The sequence below is a fragment of the Semicossyphus pulcher genome, unplaced genomic scaffold (genome assembly GCF_022749685.1).
Source record: "Semicossyphus pulcher isolate SPU_LCO1_2020_fin unplaced genomic scaffold, fSemPul1.0.p SCAF_17, whole genome shotgun sequence".
NCBI classification, from domain to species: Eukaryota; Metazoa; Chordata; class Actinopteri; order Labriformes; family Labridae; genus Semicossyphus; species Semicossyphus pulcher.
In genome coordinates, this window is record NW_027211681.1 from 22,340,752 (window position 1) to 22,355,804 (window position 15,053).

General features: G+C 40.1%; 2 protein-coding genes across 2 annotated transcripts; one reads left to right on the forward strand and one right to left on the reverse strand.

Moving 5' to 3' along the window:
* The first annotated feature begins 368 nt into the window (after positions 1-368).
* Positions 369-9,167, forward strand: LOC138595149 (mesothelin-like protein). Its single transcript, XM_069666490.1, has 10 exons — positions 369-577; positions 746-836; positions 2,332-2,461; positions 2,543-2,733; positions 3,576-3,737; positions 3,830-3,966; positions 5,612-5,751; positions 5,840-5,934; positions 7,027-7,483; positions 8,576-9,167. Exons 1-10 carry the CDS (start codon positions 438-440, stop codon positions 8,665-8,667), a joined length of 1,635 nt encoding a protein of 544 aa, XP_069522591.1. The 5' UTR covers positions 369-437; the 3' UTR covers positions 8,668-9,167.
* Positions 9,168-9,713: 546 nt separating this feature from the next.
* On the reverse strand, positions 9,714-13,071 carry LOC138595032 (LITAF domain-containing protein-like). The gene is made up of 3 exons (XM_069666350.1): positions 13,007-13,071; positions 10,882-11,004; positions 9,714-9,822 (listed from the first exon to the last, which is right to left on the reverse strand). The coding sequence occupies exons 1-3, from the start codon at positions 13,069-13,071 to the stop codon at positions 9,714-9,716; spliced, it is 297 nt and encodes a 98-aa protein (XP_069522451.1).
* Between the last annotated feature and the right edge of the window lie 1,982 nt (positions 13,072-15,053).

Here is a 15,053-nt window from a genome sequence, read left to right on the forward strand (position 1 = left end):
TTCTTCTTTGCACATAGATAGCATTGAATGCACATATGCATTGCTGAATGAGCATTTTATGGCAACTTACTTTCAGTTTTTGCACATTTTATTTGGCATCTTGAGACAGAAATCGACCAGACAGAAGACAAACAGCTCGCTCAGCCAGTAAATGGCATTATTGGAGTGTTTGTCCCAGTCGCTCACAGTGGATGTGTCGTGTGAACACAGCCTCAAAACATCGCAACTTGCATTGCAACTTTATAAAAAAGTGACCACGAAATCAGGCATTTTTTGCAGCAACAATCACGGCAAATTCCTGCGAAGTCCTGGAGGGACCGGAAAATTAAGTAAAATAAAAGAGAAAAATGTACATTCAATTTTGCTCTCACTTTTTATTTTCTAAGGGCATAACAAACACAACTTTGACAAGGGATAACATATTGGTGTTGGGAAACATGTGCTGCGCTGTGGATGGTTCCTTCATCGTCGATTCTGACCCGTCCATCCTGGAACAACTCAACGTCTGCACAGACCTCACTACAAATCAAGCAGATGCTGTTGAAACTCTGCTGGTGAGCGGGAGGACACAGTACGGGTACGTCAGCAGCAGCTCAAGCTGATTTTAGTCCTCAAAAATTTGGGGGCCACTGATTTATTTTATACTGGCAGCCTTTGGTGCCACTATTAATATTAAAATGTTTTGCCTGTTCCTTCCTAATTTAATAACTTGTTTTTTTTACGCTCTTTGCTTTTCAATAACCAGAGCTCCATCGACATGGAATGAAAACACTCTGAGGGGCCTCGGGATGTTACCGCTGTATTTGCCTTCAACTTTCTATGGAAACTTTGACAGAGTAAGTAACTCATAAATACAGGCACTAAAGCCGCTAGAAAATTCAAATCCACAATAGAATACTTGGTACGTCACTTATGTACACATACGTTAGCATTTACAAGAACAGTAGTTTCAATCTAAATTCAAATTGGTGATATTGGGTTTGAAGTGAGCATGGTTCTGTTCGTTTAATTCTTACAAAAGTTGCGCATTAAAGTTGTAATTGAAGATTTCAGTTTCGTTCTCTTTGGCCGCACCTATGGCGTTAAACGGTAATTGCCAGAACTCACTTCCCAGATATCCAGACAGTGCTGCATGTGTGACGTCCACGGTTGGCTCCGGTTGTAACTCTTGATTTTCCTCGCTGACGGTCGCTTTCCTTTTCAGACTGTTTGCTTCATCTGAGCGTCGAGTTTGTTTCTTTTTCTTTGGATTTTCACTTCTTGTTGAAGTTGTATCTGTAGTCATTCATCTTTTCTTTGTTTGTTCAGCCATAGTAGATTACTGTTTACTCGCAACACTTGCAGAGACCGGAAAAGCAGCCGCTTAGCTCCGCCTTCCCTCTCTAGCAGACCAACCACTGCTGGGTGATGGAAAACGCGTCACTAACTTGGCGCCGCTTGTGATTTTTTTCTGCAAACGTCTCACCAGACACCCAGTCTGTAATATGGCAAATGCAAAGGCTTTCATCAGTGGGCCATAGGCTCAATCACCATTGTGTTCCCTCATTCGGCGATAGATAGAGACTTAACAGACATTTATTTAAATGAAAATCTTTATTTTATATTCCAAGAACTAATCGTAATCCTAGTCAAAGTATCCGCGTTTTCAGCAGGTTATTACTGACGCTGCAGGTGTTGAGTGTTGAATGCAGTTGTCTATTTTCAGCTGCGACAGTTTAGAGAGGCAGATCAAGATTTATTTTTGACTGTGATGTTGAGGACAGGCAGAGGGAGCTCCATACAAATTAAGCCCTAGCTGGCACTACAGAGCCAAAATTTAGCATTGTCTTATAGCGTAGAGAACAAATATGGTCTCCTTCACTAATGTTGCATGTGTATGCTAAATGCTAACTATGAAATGAAACAAAGCATTTGTTAATTACCATTCATTGACCAATGATAAAGGAATAATAACTTGCTTCCTCCTCTGGTTTTTAGAGCCGCACTACTTCAACTGTCGCATGCGCCGTTATGTGCAGATGAGTCAGGCGGATGCATACACAAACTATAATGTAATCGGCCGAGTCAAAACAGTCTTGCAAAGTGGGTTTTTTGATCTACACTTGATCTACATTTATTTTCACGCAAATTATTTTGGACTCTAAATAAGACTCTGAACTTTGATGTCATATTTGCATCTTACAACTAATTGAAGTGAAATGTCCAGAGCTGTGAGAAAGAAAAGTGTGTACTGCATTTCTGTCTGCGGCATAATATCAAATGCCTGGTGTTGGATTGAGATCGGTGATGTTCGGTCTTTCTGTGTTTTATTTTTTCTAATCATGTGTCCAGAGAACGAAGCGGAGATTCATGAGGTACTTCCTGAGAGTTCTTAGAAGAAGCGGAGTGTCCAGAAGGAAGAGGAGGAGTTTGAAGAGACAAATAAGGAGGTCAATTAGAAGAAGGTTTAAGCGCTCAATTGGTAAGTCTCCCTCCTTTATCTCCTCAGCTCTTTTTATCTTCTTGAATTCACCATATAAACGTATTCTTTGTGTGGTTTTAGAAAACGAGTGCACCGTAGGAAACATCACCCAGGTGACTATCAACGACGAAGCGTTCCCCTTCGACTATGACGATATAACACAGTTCAACTGCTGCCTCAGCGCCGACACAGTTAAGAACAACTTGGCTGCAATCGTTGAGAAATTGGACGATGAGGAATACCTCAGGATTGTTCTCAACAAGTTAAATGAGGTAAGAGACTGTCGGGTCAGAGAAGTTCAGATCTGGGCCAAATGAAGAGTCTGAATCCTTCGCTAACACTTGATGAAACTGTCTCAGGAGCAACTTATGGGAGTTAGAAAAGCACTCAAAAAGCCACTGGAGATGAACAGAGTCACAGATGTAAAAAAGCTTATTATGCAGGAGACAGCAAATGAACCCGAGCAGAATTCTAGTAATACACTGACTCTTTTCCACTGACCGTCTTTAAACACCTCCGTAACCCCATACTGTGTTCTGTTTAATGTTTATTTCATGTGCTGTCTTCAGTTTGTAGATCCCTCTGTCATACCCTTCAGTTTTTCCTCTCTTGATTTCTCTCTGCTGTTTTGTCTCATTTCTGTTTTTCCCCTCTGTAAACAAACCGACGTCAAATTTACCGGACTTCTTTTGGTGGATTGATATGCTTACAGTTAGTGCTCTGGATTGTGTGATTAGAGCCGCATCCCTAGCAACGTTCTGTTCTTCATAGCAACGGTCTGTTATACAAAAATAACAGACCTCAGAATGCTGTAATTAACCAATCAAAATCAAGTATTTAACACAGCTGTGTAATAATGCATCATAAAAGTTGGCCAGGGCTTTTGGGGAGCGGAGGATTTGAAATTAATTTTTCATTTTAAAGTCCCGACACTCTGTAGTTTAAAGAAGCTTCATTCTGAGTGGCTCTGACACATAACCAACATCTTAGTTTTCCTCCTTTCCAATTTTCTCTCCACCATTTGGTCTATTTACTGTTTAAACTCCAACGAGAACTTTAAACATGCTCTGATTGTGATTCTCTAATGACTTCTTATTGATTCTCATATTTACAGGCTTACGCTTCCAGCTCGACCATCCCAGAGGATCAGGTTCGGCTCTTAGGCGTAGCCTCCCGTCAGGCCACTACTGATGACATCAACATGTGGAATATCACTCAGATCGACACACTCTCTGCTCTGATGGACTCGTCGGACGGGGAGTGGAACTCGAGCCTGGTGAGCGAACAAGTTAATGTGCAAACTGTGTTGTTTATTTACCCATATTTGCTTGTGAGTTCTTATGAATGAATGTTTCTCTGCTTGTGCAGGCTAATGCAGTCATCACCAAGTATCTGAGTGAGGAAGGGAACACACTGGGCAAAGATGAGCTTAATGCCATCGGAGGAGTCAACCTGTGCTTCCTGGATTCCAGCGTGTTGAAGAGCATTACCCAAGAAAGCATCAGGTAAGAAGTCAGGGCTGGTGTGTTTTTATATTAGCGTCATGATATCTGAGTCCTACTACTATGGTTACTTGGGAAACAATGCATTAAATGGATTATACATATATGAGAGCAAGCAATGTAGGTTTGGTGTGAAAGTTGAGGTTTAGGTTGAGTCAGGGATCATTAAAAAACATGTTTATGCTAATTCTTGCATTAACTTTACAGTAGCAGATAACTTATTTTGCTTTCATAATAATGAAAGGAAAAATTAAGATGTATTTGGGTTTATTATGTGTCTATGTTGACGGCATCCAGGCATTATGTTTTCATTTTTTCCATCCAAATGTAGTGAACGCAATATTACGAGAATGATTTGATGGCATTTGGTCAAATTTGGCACAAAAGTCCACCTAGACTCAGAAAGAACTGATTGTATTTTGGTATTCAAATTTCAAAGGACACTCTTTATTTACATGGGAACTACTGTCTTACAGATTGCGATAGAAAAGTTTCCACATTCAGAGCTCCCTTAGACGTTTATTAGCAAGGTTTCAACCCAGTCAGGTAAAATGTAACAGGGATGTTCTTACACACACGTATAAATGTGAGTTGATCATTAGGATGTGGTTGCCATGTGTTTAATTAAAGGTGAAAGTTATAATATCTAGGAACTTTTGTTAAAGTTGTAATCTCGAAGATCCCAGTTTCGTTCTCTTTGGCGGCACCAGTGTCTCATGTGTGACGTCCACGGTTGGCTCCGGTTGTAACTCTTGATTTTCCTCGCTGACGGTCGCTTTGCTTTTCAGACTGTTTGCTTCATCTGAGCATCGAGTTTGTTTCTTTTTCTTTGGATTTTCACTTCTTGTTGAAGTTGTATCTGTAGTCATCCATCTTTTCTTTGTTTGTTCAGCCATAGTAGATTACTGTTTACTCGCAACACTTGCAGAGACCGGAAAAGCAGTTGCTTAGCTCCGCCTACCCTCTCTGACAGACCAACCACTGCTGGCTGATGGAAAACGCGTCACTAACTGGGCGCCGCTTGTGATTTTTTTCCGTGAAAGTCACCACAGACACCCAGCCTGTAATACTGCAAATGCAAAGGCTTTCATCAGTGGGCCATAGGCTCGATCACCATTGTGTTACCTCATTCGGCGATAGATAGTGACTTAACAGACATTTATTTACATGAAAATCTTCGAGATTATCGTCACTATCTTTTGCAGAGTGAGATTACACAACAGTGAATGAGACTTTGAATGAGGCCCACTTAGGAAAACCGTTTGCAGTATTCTTTGGTGTTACAAACTGCATGTCGAGTGGACATTTACTGGAAAATTCACTATTTGCTCTTAGTTGCGAGTAAGTAAACAGTTACAATGGTAGAAAAAACAAAAGACAGATTGAAAATAACAACTGCAAATCAAAGAAAAAATAATACATTTAGTGTTCAAATGAAGACATACATAATTGGACACATGAACAGACCTGCATTTGTAACTACATTCATAGGTGCTGCCAAGGAAAAGAAACAGAGATCTTTGAGACTACTGCATTAAAGGATCGATTGTATAGTTGTTGATTTTTTTGGCATCTATTGTTCAGACTAATGTGTGACTATATTGTTGCTAATCTTGTGTTATACTCAATGTGTTTGTGTCTGCTGCAGAGACGCAGACGCCCTGTCTGTGAACACCTGTACCTTAGAGAAAAAGAGAGTACTCTTCGACACGGCCAGGCAAGCATTTGCTACAAACACCCGTGCAACTGTCTCTGCTAGCACCTACCAGCTCATAGAACCATACATGGGTAGGCAAATGACACACACACGTCCGAAATGCATGCAAAAAATTATTTCAATGGACAATAGTAAATTGTATCTTTTTGTGGCCTGTAGGGGGCTCTGATTTAAACTTTGTCCAAAGTTTGGCGACCTCCGATATAAACATGGACTTGGCGACCTTCACCAATCTGGATGAGAACGTAGTACTGGTCAGTGATTTTTGTGTATACGTGTACATGTTTTGCCATGCAGTAAATGTCTACTTTTTAGCAATGTTCTTCGAGGGAAAAAGTGTTTGTAAGGTTCATCAATAGTTTATAAAAGATGGCCGCGTGGCAAAAGACAAATGACTCAAGAATTTAGAAATGCAGTAACTGGTCGTTGGTACATTTGAACAAAATGCTGCTAACTTCTTTTTTAAATATTGCTTTGACCAACTTAGCTGGTGTCACATATTTTTTATGTTATGCTGGATTAAAAAAAAGTGAAATGTGTGATGTATGAAGACAGGTTCACAACTTCATTAAAACAACAATAACATTCTCGTATGCGCTCTGAAACCAGGAAGCTGTCAAAGTTATGTAGTTATCTATTCTATGTTTAAGGTTAATTCATCAGCTACGAGCTAATAAGCTAGGTACGGTGAGTACAGACAACGATACCTGCTAATTAGTGCAGACAGACTTCTTGAACATTAGGCACAGTGACTGGAATTAGCTAAGGTGACACCTAGCAGACAGCTTGCATCGCCCACTTGTCACTCAAAATGGCAATGCCCCTAATTCCGTATAACTTCAAGCTTTTATATAATTTAAAGATATATAAATGTACATAACTGATAAATAGGGACCAGGCTGCAAACATGTTTATTTCTATTGTAAAGTTAGTCCTTTTAATATGGGCTTCTGTGGGGATTAACTCACTTTAGGAGCCAGCCTCAAGAGGACTCTTGAGGTACTGCAATTTTTGAGCACTTTAACATTGGCTTCATTTTTAAGCTTCTTGAGGTTGATGCTCAGGTAGGCAACAAAGCTACTAGGTTTGGTTTAGAAAAAAACATCATGGTTTTGGGTTTAAATAAGTAACTAGCAATGTCACGTCACTAACATAAGATATATTGATTTGTGTAACTCTGCTGAAGCCCTATGTTGCTCAAACAGGACAAGAACTGTGGCTTCACATTTGAAGCATGTTAGTAAGAGTATGCTATTGTTTCAAGACAGACTTTATAAGATAGACCTTAAATGTGTGTGTGTTTATCTATTCACAAATATTAAATGTATCTGCTCTGCTGTCCCTAGCCCCTGACTGTTAATAATGTGAGAGGTCTTCTTGGCAATAACCTGCCAGATTTGAAGTCCTATGAAAACGAAACGGTGGTACAGAACTGGGCCAGCAGGCAGTTACAGACAGACCTCGACACGCTGAACATTGATCTCCGCGGAGGCAGGGCTGGCTCCACCAACACCACCGCTTCTCCTGCCACCTCCAATCCTGCAGCTACAACCAACCCTGCGACCACCTCCAACTCTACATCCAACGCCAGCTCTGGGGCCACCACCAAACCTGCAGCTACAACCAACCCTGCCGCCACCACCAACCCTGCCGCCACCTCCAACGCTACATCCAACTCCAGCTCTGGGGCCACCACCAAACCTGCTGCCACCACCAACTCTGGTACCACCAAAGCCACCACCCCCTCGTCATCCAACCCTGCCGCTACAACTGCTTCTGGGTCTGGATCTACTGCCACCACAGGTGAGTTATGAAAAAGTTAAATGACACAAAAACAATACCACTCAAACAGCATATAAAAACTTCATAGATAAGAACAGAATCGGCAGAGTTCGGCCACAATCTTTAACATCTTTTAATATTATTTATTGCATTATTCATTATTAAGTCTTATTTATTATGTTTTAAAGCTTCATTTACCACTGTTGATTGCTCTACGAATGTAGTATGTGATATGTGTGTGTGGTATGTTGTGTACGTGAACTGTACGTGCAGTTCCTAACAGATAAATAAAGTTATTTGAATTGAATTTGAATCGGAAGAGTAAAAACTATTATAAAAGTGATAAAAACATCAGTTAAAAAAAGCTGGAGAGGAATGAACAAATGGGTTTTGCTAAAATAGTGTGGACATAATAAATTAAAACATAATGTAATGAGTAAGAATTGACGTTTTGATCTGTGTCTTTGGTTACAATATTCAAATGAGAGAAGAGATTCAAGATAGGCTGGTTGGGAATCTTTAACAATGAGGCTTTGTTTCATGCATTTCGGGAGACCTGTTAGCTTTAGCTTCAATTGGTAGCATTATATAGCAAGTATGTAATACTCAAGTGCTTGTTAAAAGCCATATGGTAGGATTCTTGTTTTAGTCAGTTTGAAATATTAAAAAGTCAGCTGAAGAAAGTGTTTTGAAAGAACTCATGGAGCCTATTTTAGCTAACTTAGCTAGCTAGCTACAGCTAATAAAATGTAAGCGACGATTGTCATTTCAGGCGAGTGAGTAGCGTGCTTTGGCTGCCGTTGCAAATATAATTAATGAGCTGTTCCTGAATTGTTGGGTGGTAAATGTGTAATTTATAGCGTTAAAAGAAAGAATTTTGTTTTTACTAAAAGAACAAAAAGTTTAACAGGCTTAGCATTCAATACGGGGGTTGGGGCTAAATTAGCAGGCACTAATATAGGTTGGGCAGTTTTAACGACAATGATATTGATTGCTGATCTTAGCTGCATTGGATCAGTACATTAGAAATCGGATCTATCTACATGTAGGCTAGTGAAGAAAATTTAGCGTCGCTGATCTCTAAAGTGAGTTTGTGTTTGTGTCCGTTTTTAGGTAGCGGTGGTGTCCGCATCCGAGCAGACGCTGGCTTCTCCTTCCTCGCTCTCCTCCTGCTCCTCCTCACTTCTCAGCACGTTCTCGTATGAAGAAACGAACAAGGCTGATTGTTTTTAATGATAATTATGTATCCGTTAGTATAAGGAAATACTGTCAGTAATAATGCAGACAGCCACGGTTACCTCAAACCTTAAGTGAAGTAAAATGGCATTTGCGAGATGCTAATTGTATTGCTAACCATGGAGAAACTCGTGTACAATTACAATACAGTTGATGTAAATACTGAATTCTTGATAAATGAATCCTTTAGTAACAAATATGTATTCTTTAAAGTCTGGAGTTTAAAAGGCTCATATATGTAGCCTACTTGTCCTTTGCTTCTGGTGGTTCTGTTGTTTTGTTGAGATGAAGGCGTACATGTAATAGAAAAATGAAGGTGACAGTTTCTGCTTTATCTGTATTTCTGTAATCCTGTGTATTCATGTTAAGATAGCACTTTCTTTATAGGCAGGCTTACCTTGAAAATGAACGCATGCCTGGAGCTGTATGATTAATAATAAATGCACATTGTATGAAGTTGCACAATCAAGACAGCTTGGTCATATTTTATTTAAATTCAAGGGATTTGCCACATAATTTTATTTGTACAGTTAAACCAACACCAACAACATATTTAATCACAAATTCATCATTAATGTACATTTAATCCAAGCTGTAAGTGAGTGAGCACCATCTGTTTTTCCAGTCTAACTCTTAAAGCAGCAAAAAACACATGAACAGGAAGCTTGAGAAGACATATAAGAATATTAGTGGCAACCTTTTTTACTGTCAGATTCAGTACAGTTCCATTTTCTGTATCCAACAGTAATTAATTTGGGAGAAAACTGCTGTCTCTTGTCTGGTGTAAAGATGTAAGCGATGGGAGTTTAATCCTAAGAAGGTAAACGTATCACTTCGGGCTTAATAAATTGTTTCGCATATAAAACGCCAGAGAAATGCCCTCTCTATTTTCCCAGAGTCCGAGCTCACGTTTTTAAAAGTCTACTACCCTATTTGACAAAGAAAAGCATACAATTTCTTTATTTTTAAAATAAGTAACCAGCAAATGTTTGGCTTTCAGCAGTCCTAATATCGGTTATAAGCGTTTATACACGCCCAGTTCAGTCTTGCAGGTAGGACAGGAGTGCTTTGCGTTTTTCAGCCGGTCCACACAGAACGGGATGAGACAGCAACCTAAAACAAAGCTGGAGAGGGCGGCAGCTAATGTCAGGATCATGTATTCATTAAATTATTTCAAACCAGCAGTTTAAAAAATAAAAGATCAGTAAATCATTTACGCAAATCATTCTGTTATGGTCACATGTACATCCAACACCACACTGCGTGGTTCAATATTCTGCACTAATGTGTAGCCAAGCTAGCAGCTAGCTTAACATTAGCTTAACGTCAGTGATGTGAGCATGTACGTCTTTTGGGCTGCTGCTTCTTCTGTTTGGTTCAGATTGAAGTATCTTGATAGCTAACATGGATAGCAATGACATTGAGTAGCTACTTGCATATAACTTATATTAAGTCCCCAGAAGATGAAGAAAACCAAAAGCTCAGGCACCCAGAACCACGGGTGACTCAGCATGCTGAAGACGGCATAGAGCCGAAACGAGTTCACATTAAACTGAGTCATCCGTGGTTCTGTGAGTGCCGGAGCTTTTGTTTTTTGGGATGTGATTTTCTGCCATGCACCCGATGCGTTATTTTGAAACAAAGTTCGGAGTTGTGCCACTATTACTGCTGTATTCATTCATCCCCAGAAAATGAAACCTCATGACTTGGGTTGTCCCCTTATCTGACTCCAATCAAAATGTGCGCTTGGCCAACATATTTCTGAATTATTTAGCTAATCGATTGACGAAATTCCTGTGGCCCATGTCCCATGATATGACTCTGAAGACAGTGAATTTGTTGCTTTTTGAGCCTACCCAAACTGAGCTGTCTCTGAAAACTGCAACACTAGTTCTAAAAGGTACCTGTGTGTGTGGATGTGGATTAAGTAAGTGCATGGGCTCAACTTTTTCTGTGACTTCATCTATTTAAATGTCCGCCCCAACAGTATGATAACTAAACACTGACAACAAACGTGATATAACCTCAACGTCTTACATCATGTCACTAAACCCTAATCATGATTAATAGGCTATTACATGTATTGAAACACTATGAATATAAGAAATGTAATAATATGTGCAAATTAACTTAATAAACATGAAAAGCACTATTATGTGAAGGGAAGTTTAACTCCTCCTTACCCACAGAGGAAGAGTCCTCCACAGAACAGGTAGGTGAGCACACCAGAGGAGTAATCCACCTTAGTGAGGACTGTCTGATTGCACTTTGGACAGGCCACCTGAACCGGACCGTCCCCCAACAGGCCGACTGTTACTCGTGAAATGAGGATGAGAGGAGCAAAAGAAGTGATTAGAACTGATTAGAATTAGGTTAAAGGTAATTAGAGCTGTTATTATGTGAAACTCCTGCTGTGTGACAGCAGTGTTTTGTTGCAAACTAGACTCACCAACAGGCATTTGTGCAGTAGCCATTGTACCTGTAAGTAATTCATATTAAAGATGGAGGTAAATACAGGCTACAACATGTGCGTAATACAGAGAAATCCACAATACACAAATAAAGACAAGATTTTAAATATGTACGATGATTTTGTTGATTTTAAAATAACATACAGCGATCCAAACGTAGCTTTTTAATCCACTGATGATAACTGAATGCCTCTTTTTAAACATGAAAACAATGTAAATCATTCAAGACGTTATCTTACATGTAACTTGAACTTAAGAAAAAAACTTAATACAAGAGGAAAAAAATATGTTCAGCTTTGAATGAATGCGGTTTTTGTACAGAAACATTTGTGATGAACATAATTTATTCACAAATCAACACTTAAATGTGTAAATCTTGTTTTTTTTTTATTAAAAAAATCTGTATATAGAGATTCAATGTCAATGTTCAATGTGCTTGATAGCACAAACAAGTTAAAACAGATAAAGGACAAATATTTGCACACTAAAATGCAATGAAATACAAACATAATCACTGTAACATAATTTAAGACTTGTACTTACAGTCTGTGTCGGCGGAGGTTTGTCCGCAGAGAGGAGAGTTTTCCCAGTGTGACTTCAACTTCTCTGCCAGCCTTGTTTACGTCCCCACGAGTCATAAGATGCTGAAATTGCTGTGCAGACTTCACTGACCCAACCCTAATGGTACAAACTCAGTGAGCAAGGAAAATATTCTACAACAAGGAAGCTTCCTTCCACAGCTTGTGATCTCGGCTGGATTGTCTCATAAATTGTTGTTATCCTCGCTGTATGACAAATACAAACTTGTTGACTTTATCTGTTTTGTCTCTTCTCTAACCATCTCTTTGTGGGCCGTGTCCTGATGGAGCAATGCTATATTGTCTGGCTGTGTAAGCTGGTGTTCAATACACACATGTAGATTTACATAATAGCATTTTATTGTAAGAGGACAGTGCGTATGTCCTCCTTGAATGGGGACGTGTTTCCTAAAGAATCCCCGTCTATCAAAGGAGACAATAACTGCTGCTCTCTTTCACGCTGTCGCCGTTCAAAGTAGCTAACCACAGAGAAATCATTGTTTCTCATAACTAAAGGACAAAGGAGTAGTAAACGGTGTATGCAGGTAATGGTGTTTTAAAGGTATAATAAGTAGGATTTTCCTAGAAAAATAAAATATTGACTTTTACAAATGTAATATAATACAAGTCATCTGTTATGGTCCTCTATACATGTATTGTATGTGTTGGTGAGTGACCCTTGTGAGACCCTTCCCTCTGCATCTGTTATTTTGGTTTGCACGGGACGTTTTCAGGAGGGGCGCTGTTGTGATTCCCTGAGCCAATCACAGCGTACAGGTGAGTGTGGGAGTGGTTCAAATTAACAACTGGGCCCCATTCAGACCGGCGAGCATGGCGAAAGAGCAATGCAGAGTTGGCCTTCTTTCTGTTGGACAGGTAAGATAAGCTAAGATAAGCGGTGGTTAGCATGCTAGCACAACGGTAACCTGTGGTTAGCATGCTAGCGCAAAGGTAACCGTGATGCTGTCGGTGGGTGGGTCGGTGTTCTCGCATGAGAGTGAGCTTCTGGTGACGAAGAGCCCAGGAGGAGGGGCCCAGTTTGAATCTGTTGTTGACAAAATGCAAAGACAAATCCTACTTATTATACCTTAAAGAACTGCAAAGCAAAGATGTCAAACTATCTGGTTTGTTGGAAAGCACTCAAAACGTCTCTTACAGGGAAGGAAACTAAGTAAAGACGAATAACCGGATCCATTCAGCTGAAATGAACAGCACATGCTCCTGCTGCTGCAATTAGATTAGATTAGATCTGCTGTTTAACTCCAGGCTGAACATACTGACACTGGTCACAGTGACATAGCAGCCGTCCATTATCAGTCTCCATGTCCTCACGGGGTTAGGGTGACATTTTACTTATAGTTTGTAGTCTACAAATCCTGTGGAGAAATTCAAAGCAGACCCACAGGCAACAGAAAATAAATCATAATTTTACAAAAAGTTCTGATTTTCTTTTTACTGTAAAGGCTTAGTAATTATCTTTCAAAAAGAAAGCAGGATGAGATTTTCTGTTATAAACCAACACTTCAGCATGCAGATGATATAGTTGGTCACCTATAGGGCACCATGTTCTGGGGTGCGTTGGCCTGAGCCTCAAACATTTTAATGAAGCCCCGAAGTTAAATTCAAGCCTACTGCAAGATTGACACCTTCACTCCCAACTTTAACCGTCGCTCTGCCTTACTTCCTCGACCACTCACTCAGCACACCCCTCCTGACACAAGTTACAAGTTAGGAGAAGAGAGATGCGTTCAGGTCCAGTTGGAAAAACTCCAACTCGATCTAATAGAGGGGAGGGTAAGAGGAGTTCTATAGTTGTACATATAATGTACGTTCTGTTGTTTAATTAGCTCGCCCTACTCGACTAATCACTCATGTGATACAGGCAGACAGCATATAATAGAAGGGGAGGGGAAGAGAGAGACAGCAGCATGTGATGGCAACAGAGCGTGAGGAAAGAGACAGAAACTCTGTCTTAAAGAGTTTATTGTGAGTGTCTATGAATGAATAAAAACCCTTATGATATTACAGTAAACTAATGGTAAATAATGGTCATTTTTTCAAATTCTAAACTCGCCTAGGGCGCCAATATGGCCTGTCGGCATGTACAGAACAAAATCAGCATGGAGATCAGAAGTACAGCTTTGTCCACAGGGGGCGCCAAAACCAACACAAACCTTAAGTTCCTCATCAGCTTTAATTTACTGCTGCAAATAAATCAACTTTATTTTGTAATCAACCGATAAGAATTTTATGAAGCCTTCAAAATAAGGACAGGAGGATCAATTTGTATTGTATGATAACATAAATGTGTCTTTTTCCTCACATGTACCTTAGTATCATTCAGATATTACCACGTATAGTACCACAGTAATCTGTCTCTGGCACTGGAAACGGGTCGCTTCCACTCTATTCCAGAGGAGAACACAAAGTGTTCCCTCTGTGATCAGGGAGAGGACAGAAAATGAAAGTGGTTTTGTTCTATTGTCCTTTGTATTATAATTACAGGTGTCACCTTTCCCACAAATTGTCTGCAGATTGTCCTGATTTGTTTCTTTGGCTGACCGCCGGGGTCAGCCCTACACATGGGTCTGTATGTGACAGACTGACTGAGTGACTGATTGAGTGAGTGATGGTACTTTCAGAGCCGTAGAGATAGAGAGTTGTGACATTGCAATGGTGGATCATGGAGCATAGTGGACCTCCACTGACGCGACTCTCTGTCTATACGGCTCTGGATACTTTGTTCGGGGAGTAGGCGGGGCTGCTCCTTCGCTGTCCTCACCTACGTCAGCAGCCCGCACCTGCTTTCAAACACGTTGTCATCAGCCTCATAAGGACAGTCCTTGTAACACATTGCCCACAAAAGTGCACATTGACCTGATGCAGTCAACATACTAGGTTTTGACCTCGCCTTGTTTTTATGTCTGGTGAATGCTGACTTCAGTACCTCTTCACACATGAAGTATTTCAGTTGGCTGGTTAAATGCTTTCCAACATTGTAATAGGCCACTTTATGTTTGATCTAGTAAAAGGTAGAGTCTGTGCATAAGGAGTGCTGAAGGTGTGATGTTCTATTAGACATTGACATGTATTGAGGAGTTACTGTTCTTTTGCTCTCATTCTGTCGTTGCTCATGCTTGTTTGTTGTGTCTTTTTTGTGCATGACAGGATGAAATAAAATCCCTTACTAACCAACCACGCCAATGAAAGCTGGAATCAAAGAAAACACTTTATATTGATCGCACTGATTTTGAAATTTTGTACTGCGAGTTTTACAAAAACACACGATTTAATCCGCCATCCCAG